Source organism: Borostomias antarcticus, assembly GCF_949987555.1.
Source record: "Borostomias antarcticus genome assembly, chromosome: 5".
NCBI classification, from domain to species: domain Eukaryota; kingdom Metazoa; phylum Chordata; class Actinopteri; order Stomiiformes; family Stomiidae; genus Borostomias; species Borostomias antarcticus.
Window position 1 is genome coordinate 26,235,278 of NC_140238.1, and position 20,498 is coordinate 26,255,775.

The window sequence follows — 20,498 nt, forward strand, 5'->3', positions numbered from 1 at the left end:
TGGACATTTGTCCCATTTTTGTGTGCTTCAATCCTTTCTAAAAATCCTCCTGTCCTCCATACTCAATGAAGGTGATGGTTTTAGGGAGGCACAGGTCGGCCGACACATAATCAGCCCGACCAATCAGCTGAAACCAGTCAGCTCAGTCAGCCATGCGAAGAGCACTATGGGATATGTCTGAAGTGGGAGGGACCATGAGGAAAGTGTTGCTAGTATGCAGTCAGACCCAATCTCTCCCCTCCTGCTGTTCCCTTCTCATGTCCTCCAAGTGGTTCATAGCAACGACTGACTCCAACCAAGTCTCAGTTATCAGTTCAAGATGGTAAAGTCTCATCGTCTGACCCCATTAAAAGCCAGAAAAATCAGTCATCAGGCCATTTGATCCAAGGAGGGACCTGAACGCGGTCTTCAGAATGCTTAGACCACTGCCAAGCCCTTTAGAGACAGCCCCAGATAATGGGTTATAGAGTACCAGTGCCTTTAAGTCACCCAAGCCTTGAAATCCTCTGCTCTGAACTATTTAAGAGAAACACCCCCACCTGCCCAGCCACCACCCTTACCCCATCTCAGACTGGGCTGGCTTTTACTCCAAACACGTGGCCTGTCTTCTAACCTTCATTTTCTGCCTCCCTTCTTCCCTCCCTCTTTCTCCGTTCTCTGTCTCCTGTTCCTCCTCTCTGTCGCTCTCCCAGGGCTCCCCCAGACTAAGCTAGGCATCTTCCTGGAGACGCGGGTGAACGACTACCTCAAGAGACAGAACCACCCGGAGTCCGGCGACGTCACCATTCGAGTGGTCCATGTGTCCGACAAGGTGGTAGAGGTCAAGCCAGGCATGAAGGCCAGGTGAGGGGCTGGGGGTCGAGGTGGGGGAAGAGATGTACTTCCTGGGTCAAATGTAGATTGGGGAGTGTGTACTGTTAGTCCTAGAGCGAGTGTTCAGAGCTAGAATGGGGAGGTTGGGAGGTTCTTTTCTCCTCAAATTAGTCTTAATGGGCCGTTAGTGGAGCGTTATTGGTATTACCACAGCTGTGTGTGCGTGTGCGTGTGTGATGATTATGTGCTGGCTCACCCTCCTCTCCTCCCCACCTCCAGGTTTGTGGACAGCGGGGAGATGTCGGAGTCCTTCCCCTACAGGACCAAGGCCCTGTTTGCCTTTGAGGACATCGACGGGGCGGACGTCTGCTTCTTCGGCATGCACGTGCAGGAGTACGGCTCCGACTGCCCGCCGCCCAATCAGAGACGCGTTTACATCTCTTACCTGGACAGCGTGCACTTTTTCCAGCCTCGCCACCTGCGTACGGGCGTCTATCACGAGATCCTGATTGGCTACCTGGAGTATGTTAAGAGGCTGGGGTAAGAAACTCTGGTTAACCATTATTATTTATATGTAGAAATCAACATTTGACGTCGACCAAAACGCAATCAAGGCCACCAGACCAAAATGCAATCCAATCCAAAATGGAGATCCATCCATCCATCGTCAGCCGCTTATCCGGTGTCGGGTCGCGGAGGCAGCAGTTCCAGCAGGGGGCCCCAGACATCCCTTTCCCTAGCAGCATCAACCAGCTCTGCCTGGGGAATCTTTAGCCGCTCACAGGCCAGTGCGGAGATGTAGTCCCACCACCTGGTCCTGGGTCTACCCCGCGTCCTCCTCCTAGCCGGACATGCCTGGAACACCTCCCTAGGGAGGCGCCCAGGAGGCATCCTCACTAGATGCCCGAACCACCTCAATTGGCTCCTTTCGATGCAAAGGAGCAGCGGCTCTACTCCGAGTCTCTCCCGGATGACTGAACTTCTCACCCGATCTCTCAGGGAGACCCCAGCCACCCTCCGGAATTCATTTCGGACGCTTGTATTCGGGATCTCGTTCTTTCGGTCATGACCCATCCTTCATGACCATAGTTGAGGGTGGGGACGAAGATAGACCGGTAGATGCATAACCCACCACAAGACCTCGCGAGGGACCTGGTCATAAGCTTTCTCCAAGTCCACAAAACACATGTAGACTGGGCAATCTCCCAAGCCCCCTCCAAGATCCTTGCGAGAGTGAAGAGCTGGTCGGTGGTTCCACGACCAAGACGAAATCCGCATTGTTCATCTTCGATCTGAGGTTCCACTATCGGCCGGACCCTCCTTTCCATCACCTTGGAGTACACTTTCCCTAGGAGGCTGAGTAATGTGACGGCACACACCCTCTGGTCCCGTTTTTTGAATATTGGGACCACCACCCCAGTCTGCCACTCCTTTGGCACTGACCCTGACTTCCATGCAATGTTAAAGAGGCGTGTCAACCAAGACAGCCCCTCAACACCCAGCACCTTCAGCATTTCTGGATGGATCTCATCAGTCCTTGGGGCTTTGCCACTGTGGAGTTGTTTGACTACCTCAGTGACCTCCTTCAGGGAAATTGACGATGGCCCACCATCATCTTCCGGCTCTGCCTCGATCGTAGAGGGTGGAAAGTCGGGTTCAGGAGTTCCTCAAAGTGCTCCTTCCAACGCTCAACAACCTCCTCAGTTGAGTTCAGCAGTATTCCCTCCTTGCTGTATACAGCTTGGATGGTCCCCCGCTTTCCCTTCCTGAGGTGTCTGATGGTCTTCCAGAAACACTTTGGTGCCGACCGAAAGTCCTTCTCCATGGTTTCTCCGAACTCCTCCCACAGCCGCTGCTTTGCCTTGGTCACGGCCGGGCCAGTCGCTACCCTGCAACTGCTTCTGGAGTCCCCCGGGCTAACATATCCCGGAAGGCGTCCTTCTTCAGTCGGACGGCTTCCCTGACCACCGCTGTCCACCACAGTGTCTGAGGGTTACTGCCCCTTGAGGTACCTATGGCCCTCAGGCTGCAGATCCCAGCTGCAGCTTCAGCAATGGAGGCTTTGAACACCGACCACTCATGCTCGATGTCTCCAACCTCCACAGGGATGCCTGAGAAGCTCCGTAGGAGGTGGCAATTGAAATCTCTCCGGACAGGCTCTTCTTGGGTTTTCCAGGTCTGTCCAGAAGCTTCCCCTGCCATTGAAACCAGCTCACCACCAGATGGTGATCAGTGGACAGCTCTGCCCCTCTCTTTACCTGAGTGTCCAAAACACATGGCCTCAGATCAGATGATACGATAACAAAATCGATCATCGACCTTCGGCCTAAGGTGTTCTGATGCCAGGTGTACTTGTGGGCATCCTTGTGTTTGAACATGGTGTTTGTTATGGACAAACCGTGACTAGCACAGAAGTCCAACAACAAAACACCACGCAGGTTCAGATCGTGGTGGCCATGCCTCCCAATCACGCACCTCCACGTTTCTCCATCATTGCTCACGTGTGCATTAAAGTCTCCCAATAGGACAGTGGAGTCCCCTGCAGGAGCCCCAAATAGGACTCCACTTAGGGTCTGCAGGAAGGCCGTGTACTCCGAACTGCTATTCGGTTCATAAGCACAAACCACAGTCAGAGTCCCCCCTCCCACAGTCCTAAGGCGCAGGGAGACGACCCTCTCGTCCACTGGGGCGAACTCCAGCACAGAGGCGCTCAGCTGGGGGCTAGCTAGTATAGCCACACCTGCCTTACGCCTCATACCGTGAGCAACTCTGGAGAAGAACATATCTATACAGGAGTTTGGTTCCGGCGCCGGTTCTGTGCGTGGAGGTTATCCCCACCAGGTGTAATTGGTATCGCTCCACCTCCCTCACAAGCTCCGGCTCCATCCCCCCCAGCGAGGTCACATTCCATGTCCCTAGAGCCAGCCTTTGCCGCCCGGCTCCGGTCCGTCGGTGCCCCCCGCCTTCACCGCCACCTAGTTGGCAGCGCACCCGACCCCGACAATTCCTCTCGCAGGTGGTGGGGCCACGGGACGGAGGATAAGATGGTGTTGCCACGTTGCTTATTCGGGATGGGCCCGGCCGGGCTCCATGGTAAGCCTGGCCACCAGGCGCTCGCAGGCGAGCTCTCCATCTGGGCCTGGCTCCGGATGAGGGCCCTGGGCTTCCTCCGGGCCGGGTCTCTCTTCCTCTTTGTTGTTCTGTCATCCAAAATGGAGATGACTTCAATAAAGTTGACTAAACGCCGTTTGTCCCGCGTTTTGTACCAGGTATACGACGGGACACATCTGGGCGTGTCCTCCCAGCGAGGGGGACGACTACATCTTCCACTGTCACCCGATGGACCAGAAGATCCCCAAGCCCAAACGCCTGCAGGAGTGGTACAAGAAGATGCTGGACAAGGCCGTGGCTGAGCGCATCGTACACGACTACAAGGTCAGTGCCTGTGGGTGTGGTCGGGAGACAAAGAACGAATGACCGGTGGACGGATATTGATACAGATTGTGCCATACACGCGTCCCCGAAAACTATAAATACACCATCTGTGTATCTACATCTCCTTGACTCATCTCTCTCTCTTTCTCACCACACCTGTCCCATCTGTCCTTCAGGACATCTTCAAGCAGGCGACGGAGGACCGCCTGACCAGCGCCAAGGAGCTGCCGTACTTCGAGGGCGACTTCTGGCCCAACGTGCTGGAGGAGAGCATCAAGGAGCTGGAGCAGGAGGAAGAGGAGAGGAAGAGGGAGGAGAACAGCACCTCCTGCGAGAGCATTGATGTGAGTAGGAGGGATAGAATACAGCTGGAAGAAAAGAGAGGGGGGAGTTGGGAACTTGATTGCTGAGAGGAAAATAGATTTGTACACTATCAAATAACAAACACATCGCAAATTAGCAAGCGACAAAATATCATTGATGTAAATCAGTATTAATATGAATTCCTCCCCTCTCTCAGGCCACGAAAGGCGATAGTAAGAATGCCAAAAAAAAGAACAGTAAGAAGACAAGCAAGAACAAGAGCAGCAGTCTGAGCCGAGCCAATAAGAAGAAACCAGGGATGCCCAACGTGTCCAACGACCTTTCCCAGAAGCTCTACGCTACCATGGAGAAACACAAGGAGGTATCTGGCCACACGCTCCTGCACATGAAGCCAAACACCGTTGGCTCATAATGATCTAGTCTGCTGTTGAGGCGCAGAGGTTGAGAATGTACTGTAAACTCAAGAGTCTGCCTCTTGTGTATCATTAGGCCACAAATAAAATCTATCTGCTATAAATAATACCATAACTACCACGCTTGCACACACACACACACACACACACACACACAGACAGTACCATCCCCAGCCCTCATTGGCTCTTCCCGGCCCCCCGCAGGTCTTTTTTGTGATCCGACTGATCGCCGGCCCAACCGCCAACTCCCTGCCGCCCATCACCGACCCGGACCCCATGATGGCGTGCGACCTGATGGACGGCCGCGACGCCTTCCTGACGCTGGCGCGGGACAAGCACCTGGAGTTCAGCTCGCTGCGCCGGGCCAAGTGGAGCTCCATGTGCATGCTGGTGGAGCTGCACAACCAGAGCCAGGACCGCTTCGTCTACACCTGCAACGAGTGCAAGCACCACGTGGAGACGCGCTTCCACTGCACCGTCTGTGAGGTGAGCAGGGAGGGAGGGAAGGAGAGAGGGAGAGAGAGGTGGGGAGGGGGAGAGAGATAGAGGGGGGGGGCAGGGGTGAGGAACCATGAGAGGGTAAGAGAGAAAGAGAGCGTAGGCAGAAGGAAGGTTACTTCTGAATAAGGATGTAAAAATGGAGGATAGCAATGTTTACGCCAGGGAAAGTTTATGGTTGGTCAGTCTACAACCTGTTACTGAAATTGGAACACAAGGTGAACTGCATACGACGCGGACATTAAATGCACCTCTCGCTCAACCCCCTCTGTGTCCTTCCTGTCCAGGACTACGACCTGTGCGGCACCTGCTACAATGCCAAGGGCCATGAGCACAAGATGGAGAAGCTGGGCCTGGGCCTGGACGACGAGAGCAACAGCCAGGCGGCCGCCGCCACCCAGAGCCCCGGCGACTCTCGGCGCCTCAGCATCCAGCGCTGCATCCAGTCGCTGGTGCACGCCTGCCAGTGCCGCAACGCCAACTGCTCGCTGCCGTCCTGCCAGAAGATGAAGCGCGTGGTGCAGCATACCAAGGGCTGCAAGCGCAAGACCAACGGCGGCTGCCCCATCTGCAAGCAGCTGATCGCGCTGTGCTGCTACCACGCCAAGCACTGCCAGGAGAACAAGTGCCCGGTGCCCTTCTGCCTCAACATCAAGCACAAGCTGCGGCAGCAGCAGCTACAGCACCGCCTCCAGCAGGCGCAGATGCTGCGCCGGAGGATGGCCAGCATGCAGCGGGTGGGCCAGCCTGCCGGTGGCGGTGGCGCCGGCGGAGGGGGCGGGCCCGTCGGCGGGCTGCCCTCGCCGGGGAACAACAACAACAACGGCGCTACGGCCCCCAGCACCCCCACCTCGGTGGGGACCCAGCCCCCCACGCCCCAGACGCCCACCCAGCCCAGCAGTCTACCTCCCCCGGGCCCCCAGCCGGGGATGGGCCCGGGCCCCGGGAATGGGCCCCAGCAGGGGCAGCAGCAGGGCGGAGGCATGACCCCGCAACAGCAGCAGCAGCACCTGCACCACCAGTTCCAGCAGCAGATGCAGATGCAGCAGGGCGGGGGGGGCATGATGAGCTCCCCCCAGCAGCAGCAGCAGCAGATGATGCCCCAGGTGCAGCAGCAGCAGAACCAGAACCAGGCCCCAACCCCCCAGCAGCCCCAGCACCCCAACAGCCTACCCCCCTATGCCAACAGACCCCCGGGGTCGTCCCCTCACCACCCCCAGTCCCAGGGGAAGCCCGGCCTCGGCCCGGCCACCCCGCCCCAGACCCAGCCCCCCCAGCAGCAGCAGCAGCCCCCCAACCCGGGCCAGGCTCAGATGTCTGGGCAGCCCCCCCAGCAGCAGCAGCAGACACAGTCCGGCCCTCCTCCGGCGGCCGTGGAAATCGCCATGAAGATCCAGCAGGTGGCGGACGCCCAGAGGAAGATGGCCCTGCAGAGGCAGGCGGCCCAGGCCGCGGGCATGATGCCTCCCCACGCCCACCACCAGCAGCCCCAGGGGCAGATGGGCATGGCCCACCCCGGGGCGGTGGGCATGGTGGGTGCCCAAGGCCTGCCCCCACAGGCCCAGGCTGCAGCTGTGGCGGCCAGAGCTCACATGGAGCAACAACAACAACAACAGCAGCAGCAGCAGCAGGGGCCTCCAGGGATGATGGTGGGGGCTGGTCCCATGCAGCAGCCCCAGCAGGCTAACCCCCAGGCCCAGGTGCAGCTCCAGCAGCAGAGGGTGGGGGGTCCGCCCCTCCAGAACCCCCAGCAGCAGTGGGCCGGCCAGGGCATGCCGCCCCAGCAGAGGCAAGCCATGATGGGCCAGATGGGACATCCGGGCATGGTGGCTGCCCAGCAACAGCAGCAGCAGCAGCAGCAACAACAACAACAACAACAACAACAACAGCAGCAGCAACAACAACAACAGCAGCAGCAGCAAATGCAGCAGCAAGTTCAGGGGCGTAACGCGCTGATGGGCATGGTGCAGCAGGCGGGAGGAGGAGGAGGGGTGCCCGGGGGGGTGCCGGGCGGGGCGGCGGTGGGCCCCAGCGGGGGTAACCTGCCCCAGGCCGCCCTCCAGGAGCTCCTGCGGACCCTGCGCTCCCCCAGCTCGCCCCTACAGCAGCAGCAGGTCCTCAACATCCTGCGCTCCAACCCCCAGCTCATGGCCGCCTTCATCAAGCAGCGGGCCTCTAAATACAAGGGGGCCCAGGGAGGACCGGGGGCCCCTGGGGGCCCGGGGCCGGCGGGGGGGCCCGGGGCCAACGTCATGGGCGGGCAGCAGGTGAACGTCAACGCCGTGGGCGGCCAGGCTGGCATGGGCCACATGGGCCAGGGGGTAAACGTCAGCATGGCTCAGTTACAGCAGCTACAACAACAACAGCAGCAGCAGCAGCAACAGCAACAACAGCAACAACAACAACAACAGAGGCCAATGCTGAGTGGTTTACAGCAGCAGCAGGCTGCAGCCCTTCAGCAGCAGCAGGCGGCAGGTGGCATGCAGGGCCAGGGCCCTCAGATAGCCAACATCAACAACCCTCAGTACAGAGAGCTCCTGATGAGGCGGCACATCCAGCAGCAGCAGCAGCAACAACAACAACAACAGCAGCAGCAACAGCAACAGCAGATGGGGAACCACGCCCAGTTCCAACAGCCCCAGCCCCCTCAGGGGCAGGGCTACATGGGCCAGCCTGGGATGCAGCCTCCCCAGCAGGGCCAGCCCGGAGGCCCCCCTCCTCCGCAGGTGGGCGGAGGTCAGCCGGGCCAGCAGCAGCAGCAGGGCTACCCAGGGACGGTGGCCCAGCAGCAGGCCGCGGCCGTGCTCCAGCAGAGGCTCCAGCACCAGCACCACCTCATGCAGCAACAGCAGCAGCAGCAGAACGCCATGGCAGGCCTCCAGGCGGGCGACGTAGGGCCGGGCGGAGTCGTAGGAGGCCCCCAGCAGCAGCAGTCGGGGCCGCAGCCCCCCCAAGGCGGGTCCCAGCCTCCCTCCTCCCAGGCTCTGCTCCAGCAGGCCATCCACCAGAGGCTGCTCCAGCAGCAGCAGCAACACCTGGGAGGGGGCTCCCCCGCGCAGCACAGCAGCCCCATGAGCCCGCAGCAGCAGATGGCCCAGTCGCCCCACCCACACCTCCAGGGTCAGGCCCTGGGCGCCGGCTCCCTCAGTAACCAGGTCCGCTCGCCGCAACCCTCCCCGAGACCCCAGTCCCAGCCGCCGCACTCCAGCCCGTCCCCGCGCATGCAGCCCCAACCCTCCCCCCTCCACATATCCCCACAGACCCAGACGGGCTCTCCGCACCCGGGCCACCTCAACCAGCACCACCCTGGGATGGTGGTCCCACAACAACAACAACAACAGCAGCAAGCAGCGCAACAGCAGCAGCAGAACTCTATGGACCAGTTTGGGTCGGACCAGAATGCCATGCTGTCCCAGCTCAGTGGGATGGGGGGTCTTCATGGGCCCGGAGGGTCCGATATGCTGTCTGGAAACAGCCAGGACCTCGGGCAGAACCTCAATCACAACACCTTAGACATCATGTAGGGTGTCAGCGATTTGCCTCATGCTTTGCAGAACTGCACTCGACTAGGACAGTGTTAGCCTTTTTTATACTATTAATGTTATTATTTAATGTTTTCAATAAAGATACATTGAACTGAACTTCCTATGGGAGATGCAACAATAAATCTACAAGTCAATGAATGAAAACTAAATGAATGGTAAGTTATTGCTGTTAATATATTTTTTTGCCAATTGTGTACAAAGAGGGGGATGTTCTCGCTCTCCCTTAGAGAATACAACACAGGTGATATTTTTGGGGTTTGGGGGACTATGGGAGTATTTGCCTTTTTTAAGAAATGTTTTTAAGATTTTAAAAGTGGCGAAGAATTAAAGAGCAAATGATTTAATGCAATGGACTTAATTATTGTATTATTTTTTTTCTCCATTCAGTCTGTCTTATCAGTTTTGCAGAGTGACGTGGATTATATTATTGTTATAATTATTATGAATCCAAACATGCATATCTTCCTTTTAAAAGTTTGGGTTTTACTTTAGTTTATTTATTTTAGTTTTTTTTGTTGTCGTTGGACGGTTTGTTGGTTGGTATATACCCTGCGACTGCTACAATTCACATAGAAATATATTTTTGTTATTGACTGTTGAAATGGGGGGAGGGGGGTTATTTCATTTCACATACTATGTTGTGGGTTGGGCCTATCTAACCTGGAATAAATGTCAGTGTTTTGGGGTTGAGGGTCTTGCTGTGTCAGTGAGTGGGGCCAATGGAAACAGGCCTACTTCCATGGAAATGACCCATCATTGGACATGAATACTGGAAAGGGACATTCCTCACTCAAACACACACAAGCCCTCGCCCTCGAATGTGTGCACTCCTTCCTTAAAGACACTTTTTGAATAGTGGAGGCGGGAGGTGCATACCTGCGTGCCTGTAACATGGAGCAGTCCTTGGGTGAGGTGTGAGCGGGGCGCGTCCACCAGTGTTGTAGTAGGATGCGTCCGCTCTGGGAAGCAGAGGGAACGGATCCTGAATTACCTGTTCTGTACAGAACTGACCTGAGGTGGGGGGAGGGACGGGAGGTGTCTCCCTCATGCCCCGCCCCTCCATGCTGCTCCCTCTGGACTTGAACCCCACCTCCCTCAGCTCAGAGCTCCGAATGCACTGGTCCCCCCCCACCCCTCTCCTCCTGCCCTTCACCCCTGGCGAGTCGCTGTACCTCCCTCCTACCCCCCAAACAACCCTCTCAATGTATCTTTCTGCTCAGAACTTTGGGAGTTTAATTTAATATTTTTTACTGTACAAAGAATACACAAACTGTGGACTCGAATACTGTTTTTTATAATAAAATGAAAATGTCAAATATATGATGTATGCCAGATGTGGTCTCATATTATTAGTCAGTATACAACAATACAATACATCTTTTATCATTTTATTACAGGAATAACAGCCAGACGGTCCTCTTTAACATACATTGCCAACTCTTACTTTTTAAGTGACATGCAAACTTGATACTGGTTCTTATTCTGCACTTCTGTATTTTATGTTGCTGTAATGCCCGAATCCCCCCCCCCCCCTAGGAATTATTTAAGTTTTATTTTAAGGTGGAGGCCATAGAGCAGCGCTCTGAATGGGTTCGAAACATGACGACCTCATCCCTGAGGTAAATACGACCCCTAGTGGTCATGTTGTGTGGCACAGTGGTTGTGAATACTGGCAAACCTCAATAAGACAGAATCAGATTCAGATACCTTTATTGTTACAGTACAGCCTTTGTACATGTACAGGGGAGTAAAATTCCATCTATCAAAAGATAATGACAGTAAATAAGTATAATAGTTTAATAGTAGTAAAACAATATCTACAGTAGTAATGAAAATTGCAATATGGCGTAATAGAAGGCTATAGTGTGTGCATGAATGTGCAAATGAGCGTAGTACGTAATACTGTAGGTAGGTAAGTAATACTGTAGGTAGGTACTGTAATACTGTAAGTAGGTGGGTAGATAATACTGTAGGTAGGTAGTAACTAATACTGTAAGTAGGTGGGTAGGTAAGTAATACTGTAGGTAGGTAGGTAATACTGTAAGTAGGTAGGTATGTAGGTAGGAAAATAGGTAGGTAGGCAATACTGTAGGTAGGTAGGTAATATTGTAGGTAGATATTGCTGTATGTAGGTAGGTACGGTAATACTGTAGGTAGGTAGGTAATATTGTAGATAGGTAATACTGTAACTGGGTAATACTGTAGGTAGATAGGTAGGTAGGTACTAGGTAGGTAGATATTACTGTAGGAAAATAGGTAGGTAGGTGGTGCTGTATTACTGTAAGTAGGTGGGTAGATGATACTGTAGGTAGGTATTAACTAAGTAGGTGGTGTACTGTAATACTGTAGGTAGGTAGGTAGGTAGGTAATATTGTAGGTAGGTATTGCTGTAGGTAAGGTAGGTATGGTAATACTGTAGGAAAATAGGTAGGTAATACTGTAGGTGGGTAATACTGTAGGTAGGTAGGTACTGTAATACTGTAAGAAGGTGGGTAGGTAATACTGTAGGTAGGTAGTAACTGTAATACTGTAAGTAGGTGGTGTACTGTAATACTGTAGGTAGGTAGGTAGGTAATATTGTAGGTAGGTAATACTGTAGGAAAATAGGTAGGTAGGCAATACTTTAGGTGGGTAGGTAGGTAATAATGTTGATAGGTAGGTAGGTTATACTGTAGGTAGGTAGATTATACTGTAGGTAGGTAGGTAGGTATGGTAATACTGTAGGTAGGTAGGTAATACTGTAGGTAGGTAGGTAGGTAGGCAGGTAGGTAGATAGGTAGGTAGGTATGGTAATACTGTAGGAAGGTAGGGGCAGCACGTAGCTCGGTTGGTAGAGCAGCCGGCTTGGGGTCACAAGGTTCGATCCCAGCTTTCGGAGTGTGTCTGTATCACGTGTGGCGCAGTGGTGCGGTACCTTGTACTGTCACCTCACAGCAAGAAGGCCTCCAGGCCTTTCTCTGTGGGGTTTGCATGTTCTCCCCGTGTTTGCAAGGGTTTCCTCCAATACGAAAAACATGCAGAAGAACAAATTACTAATGCTATCCATCCCTGACGAAGATGGACAGGAGCACTTGATTGGTCCGCATGGTGCGCCCCCTGCACACTGCCTACTGCCTGCTCTCGGCTGCCCTTGGGGGAAGGACGACGGGATGCGATAATAGCAGAGGACATTTCATCAGCAACAGCCTACTGCATGTGTGTGTGTGTGTGTGTGTGTGTGTGTGTGTGTGTGTGTGTGTGTGTGTGTCATGCTGCCTATGTGTGTTGTGGGACAAATAAAGCCTTTTTCTTCTAGGCAGGTAGGTAGGTAATACTGTAGGTAGGTAGGTAATACTGTAGGTAGGTAGGTAGGTAATACTGTAGGTAAGTAGGTAATACTGTAGGTAGGTAGGTAGGTAGGTAGGTAGGTAGGTAGGTAGGTAGGTAGGTAGGAAGGTAATACTGTAGGTAGGTAGGTAGGTAATACTGTAGGTAGATAGGTAGGTAGGTACTGTAATACTGTAAGTAGGTAGGCAATACTGTAAGTAGGTACGTACATTGGTAGGTAGGTAGGTAGGTAGGTACTGTAAGACTAAGTAGGTAGGTAGTATGGGTAGGTGGGTAGGTAGGTAGGTACTGTAATATTGTAAGTAGGTAGGTAGGTAGGTAGGTATGGGTAGGTATGTATGTAGGTAGGGGTAGGTACTGTAGGTAACCCAGGAGGAAATCGCAGTGGCACAGCAGCAGTATACAGGTCAACAAAGAAACACAATCAAGACTAAATACAAATTTTCATGAGATTGAAAATACAGTGAAATCCAAAATATGAATGTTAACAAAAATATACAAGACTAACAGTAGACATGTCTAGATTATGCAACATTCAAGTAAGAGTATGTCGGTAGATATCAAAATCGCTCACGTGCAGCACGGTGGTGCGGTACCTTGTACTGTCACCTCACAGCAAGAAGGTCTCCGGGCCTTTCTGTGTGGAGTTTGCATGTTCTCCCCGTGTTCACAAGGGTTTCCTCCCAAAAAGAACCCAATACGAAAAACATGCAGGAGAACAAATGCTCTTCAATCTTGTCCCTGACCAGGACCTGGACTGAGCACTTGGTCCCCAGGCGGCATGAGTGATGGCTGCCCACTGCTCCTGGCTGCCCCTGGAGGAGGACAGCTGGGATGGGATAAATGCAGGGAACAATTTACACCGGTGGCCCCCAAAAGTTGCATGTGTGTGTGCTATGTCACCGCTCATGATGGGTGGTAATGTGTGTGTCACTGTGTGGTGGAATAAAGACCCCCCTTGGGTCCTGTCATTTTTTATTTAAGTAAATGGACTGCACTTATATAGTGCTTTTATCCAACGCACTTCACAATGGCCTCTCAGTCACCCATTCACACACCAATGGCGTCAGCTGCCATGCAAGGTGCTAGCTTGCTCATTGGAAGCAATTTGGTGTTCACTGTTGCCCAAGGACACTTCGGCACGTGGACAGGAGGAATTGGGATTCGAACCAATCATTGGCCGACCCGCTCTAGCTCCTGAGCCACAGCCGCCCCCATGTTGGGACCCGGTATATTGTTAGAACCTTAGCACCCTCTAAGCTGACTCGGGTCTATGGTGTCCAGCCAATCAGGGGATGAACAGTCTGATGGCGGCTGGTAGAAAGGACTTCCGGTAGCGGTCCGTCGAGTACAGTGGCAGAATCAATCTGTGACGGCAAGTGCTCCTCTGCCTGAACACCCATGTAAGGGGTGGGAGAAATCGTCCATAATGACCAGCAGATTGGCCAGCATTTGTCTCTTTGCCATCACTCACCGAGTCTAGGCTGACCTCAGGCCAGGGCCCACCCTCCCGATCAGTTTGTCCACCCTGTTGACGTCTGCTGCTTTGATGCTGCTCCCCTAGCACACTCTACACCAGACTGGTAGAACATGTTCAGCATATATACAGTACATACGTACATCAAAGGACAGGAGTCTCCTCAGACTGTAAAGTTGTCTCTGGCCCTTCTTGACTGTGTTTCTAGCCTGTTATCCAGGTGCGCTCAAGATTCTACAGTCCTTTTATTCGTCACATGTACGGTGTAGTCACAGTGAAATGTTGCTGCCGGATGCAAGATTATGCTCAATACAGATAAACTCTAATACTCAATACCAAATTTACAAGTTCCAATTTTACAAATTATGAAAATTCCTAATTAACACTAATTACACAATAAATAAACTCCTAAATACTTGCATGACTAGACCACATCAACAGCAACCTCTTGGATGAAAACGGGAATCAGCAGAACCTTGTTCTTTCTTAAGTCCACCACCATCTCCCTGGTCTTCCCTACATTGAGCTGTAAGTGGTTCTGTGTGCACCACTCAACAAAGTCCTCATCTAGGCCTCTGTACTCCACCCCCTTTCACACATCAAACAACTGCAGTCATCCAAGGACTTCTTTAGACGGCATGTCTCCGAGGTGTATCTCAAGTTTGATGTGTAGAGGGTGAACAGGAATGGATCCAGGAAAGGCCCTTTGGGGGCCTGTGTTGCTGACCACTCTCTCTGATACACAGCCCTGAAGCCTCACATATTGCCAGTCAAGTAATCGGGTCACCAAGGGGTCATCCACCTACATTGTTCATAGCTTGCCTCCCAAGTAAGGGCTGTAAGGGCTGAAGGCAAAAATCTAAGAACATGATCCTCACAGTTCTACCTGCACAATCCAGATGGGAGTGGCCCCTTTGTAGCAGATACTGTGGATGATGGCATGTGGAGTCATACATCTACGATACAGTACAGATGTGGACAAAATTGTTGGTACCCTTCCGTTACAGAAAGAAAACCCCACAATGGTCACTGAAATAACTTGAAACTGACCAAAGTAATGATGAATACAAATGTACAGAAAATTAACTAATTAAAGTCATGTGTGATTGAATGCTGTAGGACTTCAACACCCAACCTTGCACCATGCTGAGCACATTGTCACAATGCCTCTCAACTAGGCCCATTGCTAATTAACCTGTTTACAATCATAAGTAGATGTGATTTCCACATTGTTAGAATAAGTCTTACAACAAGCATGTTTTAATTATATATTTATTGGAAATACAGTCAAAATAAAAAGGCATTTGTTATAGAGAAGACAAGTTTGACAAGTCATCATAACAAAAGATTCATTCTGACACAAGACACATAATTTAAGTTAGCTTGTACAAGTGACATGCGATAAATAACAGACCTACGACCTACAGTACATCTGCTTCAGTTTTCACGGTTCCTACTGTGTAGCATAGTGGAGGCTGAGGCTAAGCGAGAGGGGTGGACTATCAACTGGTATTACAAAAATAGAACCAGATATACATATTCAAAGTATAAGACGGACCAATAACACAAGTGTACTTCTACACACCCAGTCTCCTTGAAATACAGAACTTCCAAACCGTTCTTCTGAACTTCTGAAACATCCGAACGTAACTTTTGAAATAAAAGGGAGGGAGTGTGAATGACTGACAGTGCATGCAGAAAGTACTCTGAATACTAAATGAGAAGCTTGGAATATCTTTAGAAAAGATTTTTTTGTTTGTTTTGCTGTTGTTAAAAAACGGAGCAACTGTGAAACAAGCCCCAAAACACATTTGAGAATGAGTAGGCAAGCCATGTCCTGGACATAACAGACACTGGGGAAGTAGAAATCATTTGGAAGTAGTAATGTATGACATTCTGCAGTCAAACTGCTGATCTCTCCCTAATCAAGTCTTCAATCATCATCTTCAGTCTTCCTACACACTCTTCTGAAAAGCTAAAAAGTAAAATTTACCACCCATTTTTCCCAAGGCAAAATACTTCATCTAACCCATAGGAAATAGTATACATTTTCATTTTAGGCATTGTAAACATCTTTCATGAGAAATTATATTACTTACATAAACTGTTATATACATGGTATATAAAAATGAATGGTAAATTCAACATTTTGGTTACATTTCAGGTGGAAACATTCTCTCTCATTCTCTCTACCAAGCTCTCTCAGACCTCCATCCCACAGCCTCTGAAGAAGCCCTCAGCTGTCAGGGCCTCTTTGAAGGTCACGGTCAGAGAGTTGATAGTCACGTCGGTCACAATCACCTTACCAGGATTCCCTGTGGCTGAAGCACAACTCTCCAGACTCTCTGTCCTCCCTACCCTGCCTACCTGCTGGGGGGTGTCCCTCCCCACCTCAGGACAGACTGTCAGACCAACAGTCAGACCAACAGCCACTGGACTACAGGCCCCTTCTCTAACCTTCTCTATTGGCGTGATATCCGGTTTGCTCTCCTCTCTTCCCAATTCTACCTCTGAAGTGCTCTCTGCTACCCTGTCAGTCAAAGTATCTTCTCCTAACTTCAATTCTGTAAGGTTGTCTGAACCATTGCCCATAATAATGTATTTTGGTCCCTCCAGTACAGAAACACAGCTCCCTGATAGGTCAATCATAGTCATTTCTTCTTCCTGTCTGGACTCGGAATTTCCACCCTCTGGCTTGTCAGTCACGGTCACTTCCCCTGTCCCCCTCATCTCTGAGGCTTCAACAATCAACAACTCCTGTGGAAAACCACACATCTCCACCCTGTCAGTCATCTTCATTTCCTGGTTCTGGTCCTCCACCCTGTCCATCATCTCCTCCACCTCCCTCTCCAGAATAGGGGGAGAGCTGCACTCTGACTGCCCTGTAGGAGAGATGGATGGATGGAGAGAGAGAGAGATTTGATCAACATAAACAATTTGGACCAATCATGAATAAAAGGGCTAACTTCAGCTCAACGTTTTTAAAGCTTGAATGAAAACCAACCATATAGACTGTCATCACGTGTCTCTGTGGTACATTCTGATTCCTGTCTCTCCTCCTCTATGCCTTCCCAGTCCTGTTCCAATGGGTTCTGTAAGGCAGTCTGACTCTGCAGTTGGGGCGGATTTCGATCAGGCATTCGTTTGGACACCCTCTGCTTCTTCTTGCGTCTCACCAGGCGACGATACACCCTCGCCCTTTCACTCGGGTCCAGGTCAGAGCCCAGCGAGGAGCGGGTAAGGGAGAGGCGTAGGCGAGGGGGGGGCTTCTCTGGGACCTTGTGTGCACTACGGAGATCCATGGCGTATATGTTCTACAAGAGGAGAGAGACCTTTTTTGAGCTCTGGACCCTTGGCATATTTCTAACAATCCTCAAGGACCCCCTAACTCACCCCAGTCATTTCTTTTTTTTCCCCTTTTTTAAATGTATTTATATTTAATATTAGCGATCTTAACAGATGTAGGATCAAATAGGTCTCGCCCATACCCATCTTTTCCTGAATTTAAACCAGAAATCCTCTATGTGTCACCCCTATGCAATTTACAGTATTATATTTCTTATGGGAACAAAATATGGCCCCCAACAACCTGAATCATATATGCTACGAATGTGAGCTGAACAGAGCATGTGCCTATCTATCACCCCCGCTTCCCTTTTTTGTTTAAAGTAAAAACAAAAAAATATGCAAATGCATTGTACAGCCCACAAAATACAACTTGTGTTAAGAGGCCCTTAGACTTATGTACCCCTAAGGGTACGTGTCTCAATGTGGACACTGAACAACAGAAAGCTGCTCCTCATTCAATCCATGTTGGCGTTGAAATTGGTGCACTGGTTTCTGATTCCACTATCATAACATAATGAAACAACAGCATCAACTGTTGTAAGTCAGTAGTGTAACACAGTAGTTTATATCACACACTCCTGTACAGGGGACTGTGTCTGATTAAAGAGAAAGGTAAGGGCCCTACTCGCAGGACCAGCCTCCGAGGTCTCAGTCCTTTCCTGCGGTACGCCAGGGCCCGGTCCTTCTCCTCTCTGGTAAACGTCAGGGGGGAAAAAGAGAAAGAGAGAGCAGGAGAGGTAGGAAAGGAGGGAGGGAGAGAGACAAAGTGGAAGAGGGGTGAATGGAAGGACAGAGTAGGACAGGAATGGAGAGAATAAGAGATGGAGGAAATGAGAGAAAGAGAAAGGGTGTTTGAGGGAGAAGGGTGGATGAGAGAGAACATGTATTTAAGTTAGAATCAAGTTATGATAGAGCCGACCGATCACACAAGAGGTGTTCACACTATCAGAACAGCACCAAGATAACTCACTTCTCCTCATAAGCCATGACCAGGCGTGGGTCCAGGATGTTGTCCTCTGGCTCCCAAGTGCTGTACCTATCAAACACGCACAACCCACACACTGTGAATACATCTTCATTATCTGGAATAACATTTCCACTACCGCTGACTTAGATGCATATTCATTAATGAGCACTTACTTTGGTGACCATCCCTGCCACTTCAATAGGTACTCCACGTTACCCTGAGATAGATAGAAAAGGGATATCTCAAAAGCCAGCAATACACTCTGTACCCTAGCACAATGACAATGCCAAGCTCTGTGGGTGTAGAAAATGAAGACTGTATCTTTAATGGTCAAACGCGGAGGGGAATCATCGGCATGATTTTCTTTTCGAATGGATATTGTGGAGGATGACGTCAATGACAGGGGAGCTCGGTTATTGCCTCGGGCTCTACTACTGTGGTGACGTGACTGCACATGTGGTATGAGTTGGTTTAATAATGTAACAGGACTTTCTAGAACATTATAGTGATGGAAATAGGTGGGGCCATGGTAACATGTAAACAACTGCTATTGCGCAACGCGCTGTGCAGGGAAGATCTTCCCTTTACGTCCACCTCCACCCATTAAGGAACGGCGATGTGTGCAGCGCATTGCCCTTTTACAGAATTATGTTGAAATAGTGGGGCAACATATACGATAATAGCAATATTATTGGCTACTGCTAGGCTGTCATAGTTTTTTAATGGTTGATGCTAGGCCTATATCACCGAAAATATTAAATTAAAAGTGCATATCAAATTGACTTTACGAGATATAGACAATGCCATTGACCATTACGCCGTAACATTACGCAGCAGTTTCACGGTTCCATCCATCTCCGTCCCGTCGATGCTCTCGCGGGCACAAGATAACCTACAAATAAACTGCGTAGCTCCGTACGTTGGCCGCGGATAAATGCGTGTATCCCCACACCGCGGAGAGATTCGATATGGAGAAACACACCCCCTTTCTATTTTACTACGAGAACGCAGGGTGCTTGAAAACAAGCTCTGATGAAAAACAAAGTGAGTCGACGAACAAAATCTCGTCCTTACGCATATTCTCCCCAGCAAAACAATGTCAAACTTTTGCGTAACAGGACTAGCCTATAATGTCCCTCCCCACATAGGCTAAAACATACAGCGACATCGTTTCTCTGGCTTTTAACTCCACACGGGAACTGCGTATGACTTTATTTTGGTAAGTAATGATTCATAAAGATTGAGTAAAATAAAACGTTCGTTGGTTAGAATAGCAATAATTCTCTATGCGGAAGCACGGTCGCATTGCTTACCTTCCGAACTCTCTTCTTGGTTATTGATTCAACTGCAAACACTTGTTCGCCTATAGATGACAGTTCCATCCCTCCTCGAGTGAGCTGGGCGCACGCAGAAGGACGCAGAATGTGTCTGCACTGTTCTTTTCTCGTTCTTTCCAGGGAAAAATAAATTCCTAAAAGAACTCAGGGCAGCGACTGAAATACCTCATCTGCAAACCTTCCCTAGTATTTAGGTTTTTCTTTCATTCTCAAACGCAAGTAGGCTATTTTACTGAGCTACACGCTAAAACAGTATTGTCTTTCAGAGTTTTTAAAATCTGCGACACATCAACACTGGCCGGCGCGTGCTTCGCTCGGGCGCGCCCCCTTTCCATTGCAATGCGCCGAGCCGAGCCCCCACAGCGTGCCCACGGGTTCGCGCACGCAAATGAGAGCAGAGCGCAAAGGCTGAAATGATAGGAAGGAGGGGAGGGGAGGGGAGGGGAGGGGAGGGGGATTTAACAATAATCAGGCCTACTTTCTATTCCCTTCAGAGCAACACTGCTGTTTTAGACGTACTCGACGTTCAACTTTCATCGTGGTTATAAATTGTCTATTTAAATAGTAGGCTGTGATTTTTTGTCCACATGCTTATTCTCTCCATTTAGGTGCTAAATTAATTTGTAGAATGCAATGTCACATCGCTATTAGGGGCAGGCTATCTTCTTTCAAGTAGCCAAGCTTTAATGTGGTGATTTGAAATGGAATTAACAGTGCAGCTGAACCACTGAACCGAAGACTAAAACAGTGAAACAGCTGAAACAATGCAATCTGCATTGGAAATGAAAGGCCTTTACTTGACCCCCCAACCACCACCAGAATTGGTTACAATTATGACACTCCTCTCACCCCTACAGTGTATAATATGATGCCAAACAAGATTGTAGCCTATATCTAACTACCGCAAAACACATTTAAAAGAACAAGGTGTCTCTCAACCAGAACATGGAGAAAGCTTAGTACTCTTTGTCAACACAGCTAGAGCTAAATATTGAGTGTGTAAATTAATGGAAG

General features: G+C 50.6%; 2 protein-coding genes across 2 annotated transcripts in view; one reads left to right on the plus strand and one right to left on the minus strand.

The window, feature by feature from the left end:
• ep300b (EP300 lysine acetyltransferase b) overlaps positions 1-10,251 on the plus strand; it is a 31,859-nt gene extending 21,608 nt beyond the window's left edge. The window contains exons 24-30 of the mRNA XM_084437994.1: positions 693-843; positions 1,093-1,353; positions 4,083-4,248; positions 4,425-4,592; positions 4,769-4,933; positions 5,190-5,471; positions 5,771-10,251. Coding sequence (XP_084294120.1) covers positions 693-843; positions 1,093-1,353; positions 4,083-4,248; positions 4,425-4,592; positions 4,769-4,933; positions 5,190-5,471; positions 5,771-9,007 — 4,430 coding nt within the window. The 3' untranslated portion in view covers positions 9,008-10,251. The remainder of the gene's footprint in view (positions 1-692; positions 844-1,092; positions 1,354-4,082; positions 4,249-4,424; positions 4,593-4,768; positions 4,934-5,189; positions 5,472-5,770) is intronic.
• A 4,964-nt stretch (positions 10,252-15,215) lies between these two features.
• On the minus strand, positions 15,216-19,689 carry cbx7a (chromobox homolog 7a). Its single transcript, XM_084437805.1, has 6 exons — positions 19,461-19,689; positions 18,321-18,364; positions 18,151-18,216; positions 17,806-17,872; positions 16,837-17,146; positions 15,216-16,714 (listed from the first exon to the last, which is right to left on the minus strand). The coding sequence occupies exons 1-6, from the start codon at positions 19,527-19,529 to the stop codon at positions 16,035-16,037; spliced, it is 1,236 nt and encodes a 411-aa protein (XP_084293931.1). The 5' UTR covers positions 19,530-19,689; the 3' UTR covers positions 15,216-16,034.
• Between the last annotated feature and the right edge of the window lie 809 nt (positions 19,690-20,498).

Coding starts and splice junctions, on each gene's coding strand:
- cbx7a (XM_084437805.1), bottom strand. CDS start 19,529: ATGGAACTGTCATCTATAGGCGAACAAGTGTTTGCAGTTGAATCAATA. Junction 18,365..19,460: donor CCAAGAAGAGAGTTCGGAAG/GTAAGCAATGCG, acceptor TATCTATCTCAG/GGTAACGTGGAGTACCTATT. Junction 17,147..17,805: donor CTCGGAGGCTGGTCCTGCGA/GTAGGGCCCTTA, acceptor CTCCTCTTGTAG/AACATATACGCCATGGATCT.